We start from the raw sequence: 10,988 nt of genomic DNA, 5'->3' as shown, positions 1-10,988 counted from the left end.
TTAACACACACACACACACACACACACACACACACACACACACACACACACATTCTCTCTCTCTATGACACTTTATAGAGAGAGAGTTATCATACAGCAGGCAGTCCTCAATGCTAATCACCCCCTCCCATCGCCGTTCACATTCTATTCCTATCTACTGTATGGTTGCTCAGCACCCCTCCACCCCACCATCAGCCTATATAAAGAACATCCTCGTTCATGTACTTTATAATCACGACGCAACTAGTCAACATAGTCAGCCACCATAACAGCTCCTTGCTCACGGGGAGACAAATTACAATGAATTGACAATGCAAACTCAGCTATTAAACTACTCTTATTCATTCTAACAATTCCGTTGTCAATTTACAGCGCCCGAATCAGGATGAAGTAGTGAGACAGAACAACTCCGCGATTTCTGCAATCCTCTCAAACTCCGAACAGACACCTGTTTCAGACAGGCACGCGACAATGTATCGGTCCACAAAAGGAGCCTCAAAGACTCGGAGGGATCAAATCAACGCAGAGATTCAGAACATCAAGGAACTGTTGCCCATTTCTGATTCGGACAAAGCTCGACTCTCCTACCTACACATTATGTCACTTGCCTGCATGTACACCCGCAAGTCTGTATTATTCTCTCAAGGTAGGCTTAACCTATTTGTTATTTCAAATATGGTCACACGAAGTTTGCTTTTTCTCTTGTGGTTTTAATCACCAGGTGCACTGAAGTTTAACGTGCATGGTCGACAACCACTACATCCTATCAAGCACTGTAATGTAGAAGTTGATCTACTGATTTATTTGTTGGCTAATAGTTTGATTTGTTATGGATTTTTACATAATGTCCATACACGTCTTGCGCTGTCTAAAGTTCTGAAAATGTTTGGCGCTGTCCATGGTACTAGTCTGTTGTAGCGAGCAAATGCGCGTGACTCCAATCTGTTGGATGCATAACACTAGTCATATTTAGGATGAACATGATCCCTGTTGAAAAAAATGCAAATACTACAATTTATTTCATGCTTTTTGTCTCAGTGACGATATTTACAACTAATGTTAGACCTTTTATTTTCTTTGCCAAACAGACGCTCTTCAAGACGAGACCACGGACTTAATATTGTTTCAGGAGCTGTCAGGGCTGATGCACGAATTGTCAGGTTTCATGATACTCCTAACAAGCGATGGAAAACTTCTGTATCTATCAGACAACGTCGCAGACCACCTCGGGCATTGCATGGTGAGTAGCCCGAAGCTGAAAACATGTGGCTGTTGTTGTTACTTTGACAAATCATACACTGAAAGTATTGTGCATAGGCCTATGAAAGTCTCATTCAATGTTATGCAACCTGTTTTTCTCATTCAGGTGGACCTGGTTGCCCAGAGTGATAGTGTGTATGATATCATTGATCCTATGGACCACTTTGTCATAAGGAGCAACCTTGCAGGTCTACCGATGACCACTACTGACACAGGTATAGATCTCTCATCACTAATCTAATAATTGTTTTACTGGATCCATTAGAAATACCTTAGTAACCCAACTGCTGCATCCTATCCTAGACTATGGTGACGTCATCTATCAAAACACAACCAAGACCTTACTTTACGAATTAAATGTCATTTATATAACTGTTCCTCAAATGTATATATATCTTATAATGACAACAGATGACATCAATTTCAAACCTTTCTCCTTTTTCTCCTCCTCCAGACAAGTTATTTCGATGTCGCTTCAATACTACAAAGTTCATCCGGCGACAGGGTGCGGAGAACAAGTTGATGCTAGTCAGAGCTCGCTGCCTCACCCCACCTTGCCCTGTCTCTGCATACTGGACCTCCAACCCAGTATGGGTGTGTTTCTGTACCCCTCTGAAGACAAAAACGCCTTACCTTACAATCGCCAAGAGTGCCCCCCTCACCCCACCCCCTGAGCAGTCCTTCCTACTGGCTTGTTTCCACTCTCAACACCACAGGGACATGAGGCTTTGGGATGCCCAGGACAGGTAAGAATGAGCCTGGTTAATTCTGAAGTACAACACTGTTTTGGTAGTGTATAGGCATGAGAACATGGGGTATGTTATCAACTCTATCTTCCCTTTTCCCTCCAGTGTGAGTGTGTACCTGGGCTACGATGTGGAGTTTCTACGCTCTCGCTCCTGGTACAGCCTGGTCCATCCCAGGGATCTCTCCCATGCCTCTACACAGCACTGTCTCCTATGTGAGTACATCCACAATAACACAACTACTCAACCGCAGACACTTAACATACAGTCTAACATAACACAACTAACAATACAAACACGTGAGGAAGACAGACCAGTGAGGAGAGCTGAATATGGGAATGTGTCTGTCTCTGTAGTGAGTGAAGGAGAGGGGAGGCAGGTGGACATGGTGGTGCAGGTGGAGGCAGCAGACCACTCATGGGTCTGGCTCTATATGGTCCTCCAGCTGAACATCGACGAAAACACCATCAGCTGCCACAACTACATCATCAGGTACCACAGCTACGCTGCTATGAAACACCAGTGTGTCGTTTGGCTCTTACCTTTAACCATGACCTCTATACAGTATATGTGAGATATAAATAATTATTGTCTCTTTTCCTCTCTCTCTCTTTCTCTCTCTTAGTGAGTCAGAGGCGTGTTCAATACGCCAGCAGAGCTCTTGTGAGGTGCTCATGCAGCCAGTTGGTTATGGTCCTCGGTCCAGTCTGTTGTCTCTGGATGAAGAGAACTTCCCCCAGACACATGGAGGACAACACCAGTGGGAACCAAAGACCAGCCTTCTCTCTGTTGGACCAACCACTTCTGCCTCACTGACTGACACTAAGTCTGATATTCTGACTCAAAGAATTACCTCTCACCTAACCAATATGTCAGAACCCCTCCCCTCCTCCCTCACCAAGCCCCTCGCCCCTCTTACTATGCCCCACCCTCAACAGATGGGGGAGTGTGCATGCACTCCCCCGTATACCCCTCATCTTGCTAGTGGAAGTTTTCCTTTTGTGGAGAAACTGCAACTCAGTTTTGATTCTTTCAATGCAGCTGTGTCCTGCCCAATGGCCCATGAGGTTATTAACCCAGCACATAGTGCACCAGCCTTCTCCCAGGTCCTCTATTCCGAGCATCCTCAGGTCCTCTTCCCGGCAGAGCCCCGTGGAAAGCTGCCCCCCACCACCAATAGTTTTGGGGGAGATGAATGCTCCATCATGGGCCTGCCACAGATTAGTGGTCCCTTGTATGTGGATGTTCCCCACAGGCCCTTCCGTGGTCCTCTGAATGAGCTCCTCCTAACTCCAGAGGCTTCCCCCACACATCCTCCCTGCTCCTTCTTCTCCACGGAGAAAGAGCAGGAGCGAGAGAGGGAGGACATTTCTCTCTTGGCTAAATATATTAGCTCTTTAGCTGAGGGATTCTATTGTGACCCTCTTCTCCCCAGAATAACCCCACCCACCTTCTCGTCTTCACCCAGTCTTCAGGCCACATCCCAGAATCCCTCTCCTCCTTGCGGAGCTGAGTGTCCGCCCTGGAGGGGGCTAGACCCGCCCCTTAGCCGAGAGGATATCTCTCTGTATGAGGAGAGTATGGCTCTAGAGAGCCTAATTGAGGAGCTCTCAACTTTCCCTTTGTCCCCCTCTTCATGCTCCTCTCCTCCCTCTTCCTCCTTTAAGTCCTCCCCTCCATGCTGGCCACTCACCCCAGTGAGCAGGTGTAACCCCAGCCTCTTCAAGGGTGAATCTTCAATTGGTGTAAACCACTTCTGTAGCGTCCAGTCGACGCAGTGTAACTACATGGCAGTGGGTGGAGCTATGATGGCCGTCGGGGCAGGGATTAAGAGAGACATGGAGGAGTCATCTGAGAGTGAGATGGATATGGACGTGTCAGTGGAGCCTCTATTGTCGCTACCATCATCAGCCATCGCTCTCACAGCCTTTCAGGAGTGTGCCTCTGTCTTTGTCCATCCGGCTCCCACCATCGGTTTGCCCCATGCCCAGTCCCTTCTGGAGGAACTGGATACCATGGAATCTGTGTTTGAGGCAGATGCCTCTTTCAACCCGTCTCGGGGAGACAACCTGAGTTGTATCAACTCCCACTCAACCATACATTCACAAAGCTTCCACCAAGGTGCGGGACATTTTTGTCATGCTAATATATTGATAAGAGAACAGGCCATTTTACCACTGGCACATACATTGTTTTCATAGTTTCATCTGATATTTTACAGTATAAGATGCATCACTACTAAGATTTCAGTGTGATAAATATTGGTTGCTGAACTAAATTAACTCTTGTCTGTTGTTTTCTTTCATTTCAGATGGAAACCTGCGTGACCCTCTTCTAAAATAAGTCTGTGACTTACTTCGTTCAGTATGGCATATTGTCATATTTCAAGCTTTTCCTGTAAAAGCTGAATGTGCAACATCTATACAAAATATTCAAAACGGTGAAAATGTATATTCTCCAATACATATTTAAGATACTTACAATTCAATATTGTATAATACTGTTTTCTGATGATTCAGTTGTACATGCATTACTTTGAATACATTTGATTGCTGAGTAACCTCATGATAGAGGTCATTTATAGTGCCATGTTTATATTCACTCATAGTGAGGAAGAAGGCTTCTTTGAGCACAAAATATCAAATGTTAAAAATGTAACAGACCACAGCAATGTTGTTTGGTTTTATTCTATAAAGATAGTGTTTTATACATTGATCTACACATTGGTCAACTTGGTCTTATTTTGTTGAATGGATACATTTTGGTTTGAAAATCATAATGGGTTGTCTTTCAGCAGTTATCAATCGATAGACTTCTGTTTTAGTGTCAAAGTACACATTAAAGTGGCATTGTCTACCACAGAGTAAAGGTTTGATTTCTATGTTTTAGAAATTAAATGATTATATTACACAATAGTGTTTGTATAGAATAATGTGGAAATATATGTGCTGTTCACATACTGTGTTTTGACTGATCTATTGACTATATATGACTCTTAAAGTGGAGTGAAACGTGTGTATTACCAGTGTACCAATAACACACTGTATGCTGTACATTCATATATTATATAACTCTGATTTCTGTATTAGATTTTTTTAAATTACATCCAGTACATTAGCTACTGTACTGAATGAGTAATGGAGATTATTCATGTATTTTCCTCTTGTTGTCAATGTATTTTTCTCATGTTGTCGATGTATTTGGATACCAATCAAAAGCAACTCTATTAAAATATATTTTGAAGTGTTTGTCTTTTACTGATCATTTAGACACTGTCATTCTATCCATCTGCCTCTCCCTTATTCTCTCCATTGTGTGATGAGAGTCAGGGACAGTTCTGACGTACATTGTGACGCCTGTCACACAATCAGCAGCTCAGACTGAGCCACAGGCCTGAATGTGCCTGCATTTGCGCACGCACGCACGCACACACACACAAACCTGACAGATGTACCCTTTAATATATCAACTAGAATGATCAGGTATGAAGGTAAGACCCAGATGCAGACCACATCGAATAAACAATAGTTTAATATTCCAACAGGGGCAGACAGTAGACAGGTCAAGGCGGGCAGGGGTCAGTAAACCAGAGGTGGGGCAACAGTACCGGGCAGCAGGCAGGTCCAGGGTACGACAGAGGTCGGTAATCCAGAGGGGGGCAAAGGTACAGGTCGGCAGGCAGGGTCAGGGGCAGGCAGAGTGGTTAGGCAGGCGGGCTCGGAGTCAGGACAGGCAAGAGTCAAGACCAAGAGGGAGAGAAAAGAGAGACTGGAAAAGGCAGGCGCTGAGACACAAACTGCTGGTTGACTTGAACAAACAAGATGAACTGGCAACAGACAAACCGAGAACACAGGTTGAAATACACAGGGGATAATGGGGAAGATAGGCGACACCTGGAGGGGGGTGGAGACAATCACAAAGACGGGTGAAAGATCAGGGTGTGACAAGAATGATATTACAGTTTTTTACAATCGTTTTGGTGCTATTTTCACAAGTATGTGGTGATCCAAGCTGGTAACACAACAAGTCTTATATTAAAACCTTTTATTGTGCATTAATTTTGTTTGGAGACATCTTTCAACATGCAACCATTGATCCACAAAATAAGTTTACTCTGAAATACCATTAGAACATTTATTTAAATCACCAAAAGACAACATAATTTACTCAGATGCTCTTATCCAGATAAATTAGGGTGAAGTGACTTGCTCAAGGGCACATCAGATTTTTCCACTAGACAGCTTGGGGATTCGAACCAGCAACCTTTTGGTTACTGGCCCAACGCTCTTAACTGCTAGGCTACCTGCCTCCCATTGTGTGATATCTAATTGTTTTAACAACCATTTAATCCAATAGAAAAAAATACATGTTTCAAAATTGCCCTTAGAATGTAGTATGCTACAGTACTGTAAATTACAGTACATTACACCTTTTTCACATTATGCAATACACTTGCATTACCCATAAAAAAAGACTTAACATTTTTTCCATAATTTCTTTCCCATGAGTGATCAAAAGGTGTGATCATTCAAGATTACAATCATTGATGCAAAAATTAAATGTATTGTTTGGATATAACTGGGCTTATTGTAATCAAATGAAACAACTGATATCAATGAAAGAAACATAAATGTTTAGCAGGAACTAGTTTGCATCAAGCCTGTCTTGAGCATTTGGCCATAGGTTCTCATCAACATTTCAGTAAATGTCCTCATTGTTCATGCACCTGGGGGAAAACCTTTTGGCATGGTGAATCCAAGCCTGAAATAGGTCTGAATTGCTGTCAATGCATGCCTCAACCATGGACTGGAGGAGGATGGCATGCTCATGGGGATGGCAATCCTATACCTACTACCGGTATTGTATTATGTATTATGTATTGTATTTTACAGTATTGTATTGTACTTAAGTATTGTAGTAGTCCTATGTGGCTCAGTTAGTAAGAGCATGGCACTAGCAGCACCAGAGTTGTGGGTTTGATTCCCACTGGGGTCACATACAAAAATGTGTGTACTCACTGTTGTCCATTTGGATACAAACCCCTGCTATGTTACTGTAATGCCATATATTACAGTACTGTATTGGCCAGCAACTTCATTTTGGGATACATGTTTTAGTGTATAGGGGATGCATTACATACAGTATATCTCTGATCTTGTCAATATTATTTATTTTCTTACTCACTGTGAAGTAAAATCATAATAGTCATCATAATAGTACATTAGAGTATATATAGCATACTTTATAAACATACATTTTCATTATGTAGTTATCAACATTTGTTGTAGACAAACTGATTTAAAATCTATAGGTTTACCAAATGGTTTAGCGATTATCAATTAAGAGCAGTCGGATTAAGTAATAGTCAAATGTATTTCAACAATGAGAAAACAATCAAAAGCAATGTGAGCATCGCATTGTGAAAATCAATTACTTTATATGAACATGTATTGCAATATGAAACATGTATTTCTAGATGAAACACCGATTGAGTTTGGTGAAAAAGTGACTGTATGATTGTGTGTGTTTTACTTAGTGAATTTAAAATGTGCTTACAGTGTTGAAACAGCTGCCTTTTTGATGATCTGTTTTGAGTGTTGTACTAAGCGTTGTGAAAATGTACCACGTGAAAACGGCACCAAATAATACAAATAAAAAAAGCATAAATGCCGTCCATCCTCCACTGGATCTTGTAGCACTGCTGAGTTCTATGAAAGAGGCTCCTATTTCTAGCGCTCTCTCATTCTATCCTTCCTGCCCTTGCGTCCTTGGGAAAATTCAAGAGGGACAAAAATAGACTGGACCTAAATGAGAAAAACAGGAGAGTGATAAAAGGGTAGGAAGACATGCAAGCAGGACTTGAGATGTTTTTCTCCCTTTCCGCCATCTCACTTGTTCTCTCTCTACCTCTCCCCTTCCGCCATCTCACTTGTTCTCTCTCTACCTCTCCCCTTCCGCCATCTCACTTGTTCTCTCTCTACCTCTCCCCTTCCGCCATCTCACTTGTTCTCTCTCTACCTCTCCCCTTCCGCCATCTCACTTGTTCTCTCTCTACCTCTCCCCTTCCGCCATCTCACTTGTTCTCTCTCTACCTCTCCCCTTCCGCCATCTCACTTGTTCTCTCTCTACCTCTCCCCTTCCGCCATCTCACTTGTTCTCTCTCTACCTCTCCCCTTCCGCCATCTCACTTGTTCTCTCTCTACCTCTCCCCTTCCGCCATCTCACTTGTTCTCTCTCTACCTCTCCCCTTCCGCCATCTCACTTGTTCTCTCTCTACCTCTCCCCTTCCGCCATCTCACTTGTTCTCTCTCTACCTCTCCCCTTCCGCCATCTCACTTGTTCTCTCTCTACCTCTCCCCTTCCGCCATCTCACTTGTTCTCTCTCTACCTCTCCCCTTCCGCCATCTCACTTGTTCTCTCTCTACCTCTCCCCTTCCGCCCACAATTTTGTTCTCCTTTAATCTTCCCTTTTTTACACATCTGTATTCTCTTGTTCATTCAGCCGTACCTCATTCATGGAAACCATCTCCTTATTAGTAATTGTCACCATACTCATCTATCCCTGTTCTCTCCTTCCTAGCTTTGCATCCGCTCGCTACTTCATCTGCTCAACACAGAACCACACACACACACACACACACACACACACACACACACACACACACACACACACACACACACACACACACACACACACACACACACACACACACACACACACACACACACACACACACACACACACACACACACACACACACACGGCGGTCGTTGCCGTCTAAGATGAGGGAGGACGATTTTTGTTTGTTTGAGCATGACCTTATTTCTATCACAGCATATTGGATAACTGTCATTCAAATTCCATTCAGCCAGCTCAATGTAACATCGATAGATTTAGGCTACTACACATGATACTCAAATTTTCCCTATACCCATCATGAGGTTGCTACAATCTAGCCTATTAATGAAAGTTTACAACGTAGATGCACAGGTCGAGAGAAAATTGAGTAATCAAGGTGACTGACAGTGAGTGACACACGTAATACCGCCTTGCACACTGTATTCTATTCTACTGTATCTTAGTCTATGCCGCTCTGACATTGCTCATCCAAATATTTATTAGTTCTTAATTCCATTCCTTTACTTTAGATTGTGTGTATTGTTAGATATTAATTGTTAGATATTACTTGTTAGATATTACTGCACTGTTGGAGCTAGAAACACAAGCATCAATTTAATCCATTTTAGAATAAGGCTGTAATGTAACAAAATGTGGAAAAAGTCAAGGGGTTTGAATAAAATGTTATTTTATTTGTCACATACACATGTTCAGCAGATGTTATTGCGGGTGTAGCGAAATGCTTGTGTTCTAGCTCCAACAGTGCAGTAATAAATAAGTAATATCTAACAATAGACACAATCTAAAGGAAAGGAATGGAATTAAGAACATATAAATATTTGGACAAGCAATGTCAGAGCGGCATAGACTAAGATTCAGTAGAATAGAATACAGTATAAACATATGAGATGAGTAATGCAAAATATGTAAACATTATTACAGTGGCCAGTAATTTCAAGTCTATGTATATAGGGCAGCAGCCTCTAATGTGCTAGTGATGGCTATTTAACAGTCTGATGCCCTTGAGATAGAAGCTGCTTTTCAGTCTCTCGGTCCCAGCTTTGATGCACCTGTACTGACCTCACCTTCTGGATGATAGCAGGGGGAACAGGCCGTGGCTCGGGTGTTGGATTTCCTTGATGATCTTTTTGGCCTTCCTGTGACATCGGGGGCTGTAGGTGTCCTGGAGGGCAGGCAGTGTGCCCCCAGTGATGATTTGGGCAGACCACACCACCCTCTGGAGAGCTCTGCGGTTGCGTGCGGTGGAGTTGCCGTTGCCGTACCAGGCGGAAACCACATGCTTGTGAAAATAGTACCAAAGTGATACTAAAAAACCCTGTAAATTCAGATAATGAGTGAAATACAGTATATTGTTATATATAACCCAGGTATTTCAGCAGTACACTATAATTCCAAATGGTAGAACATAGGGTGACTTTCCACTTTGTCCTATTAAAGCACACTGGCTGATGAAGAATGATGATGTAGTATTCACGGCAACATCCATGTATGATTTGGTTTCACCTTCCAACATAAATTGAGGTCAAATGGATACATTTATGTAGTAAAAATATAGAAATGTACACTGTTCAGCAGTTATCAAACTATATATGTTAACTAGGAACTACATCATTTGTGTCCAGTAGTTATCAGTTTTTAGTAGTTAATTAAGTGATGGTTAATTGTATTTTCACAGCCCACAGGTGTGACTAATTGTCCCAGTTAATTCAGCAAGCATTCCCATTGGACAATTCACCTGATCATGTGACTTTGATTCCCTCATGTTTTTGTGTTCTCGGCCACTGCCAACAGGAGGTGGATGCAGTCCCATGATTTTTATTTTATACTATACGACTTTACTCGCATGGAAACGTGGTTAGTGATTGAAAAATAAACTGGAAACACTATCCTGGACACACAACATCTTGAGTGTTTCGTGGATCTCAACTGATATTATTTTCCTAAAAATTATAAACATAGACAAACAGTTCTGTCAAATATGAAGAACAAACTAGTGAGAAGCACCGAGGTAAAGACAGTTTCAAGTTGGATATTCGACGGATATTCGCGCTTTCAAACCATTTGAGCAACAGACTCCAAATAAGTGTCATTATGTTGGAAAAATTGCGCACAACATTGCACAGGTCTTATTTTCATGATTTGGACATTAATTCGCTTTCCAAAGCTAATAAACATGTGGAAATGTGAGCAGCATTTTGTATTCCTAGTTCAATTAGTTAGGGAGCGTAAACAAAGTAAAAACTTTTTTTACATTCGAATTTCAATAGCTCATTGGTCATGTGACCTACTTAACTCAAGCAAGGTCCAGAACGTCCACTGACTACCCTTCTATATTGCACACC

General features: G+C 42.3%; 1 protein-coding gene and 1 long non-coding RNA gene across 3 annotated transcripts in view; one reads left to right on the top strand and one right to left on the bottom strand.

The window, feature by feature from the left end:
* Positions 1-249: 249 nt before the first annotated feature.
* Positions 250-5,254, top strand: LOC139552483 (neuronal PAS domain-containing protein 4A-like). 2 transcript variants are annotated; one of them, XM_071364266.1, is made up of 8 exons: positions 250-646; positions 1,089-1,240; positions 1,367-1,475; positions 1,715-2,006; positions 2,112-2,221; positions 2,363-2,498; positions 2,632-4,127; positions 4,318-5,254. In XM_071364266.1, exons 1-8 carry the CDS (start codon positions 472-474, stop codon positions 4,347-4,349), a joined length of 2,502 nt encoding a protein of 833 aa, XP_071220367.1. In that variant the 5' UTR covers positions 250-471; the 3' UTR covers positions 4,350-5,254. The 2 variants fall into 2 exon arrangements, with proteins under 2 accessions (XP_071220367.1, XP_071220366.1); XM_071364265.1 differs by having other exon boundaries at positions 2,632-5,254.
* Positions 5,255-6,036: 782 nt separating this feature from the next.
* Positions 6,037-10,988, bottom strand: part of LOC139552543 (uncharacterized) — a 9,729-nt gene continuing 4,777 nt past the window's right edge. The window contains exons 2-3 of the long non-coding RNA XR_011670445.1: positions 9,711-9,961; positions 6,037-7,810 (exon numbers count right to left, since the gene is read on the bottom strand). This is a non-coding gene — a long non-coding RNA (uncharacterized lncRNA). The remainder of the gene's footprint in view (positions 7,811-9,710; positions 9,962-10,988) is intronic.

The sequence above is a fragment of the Salvelinus alpinus genome, chromosome 24, assembly GCF_045679555.1.
Source record: "Salvelinus alpinus chromosome 24, SLU_Salpinus.1, whole genome shotgun sequence".
Classification (NCBI taxonomy): domain Eukaryota; kingdom Metazoa; phylum Chordata; class Actinopteri; order Salmoniformes; family Salmonidae; genus Salvelinus; species Salvelinus alpinus.
Note: the sequence above shows the minus strand (reverse complement) of the source record. Positions and strands in the feature narration are given on the sequence as shown.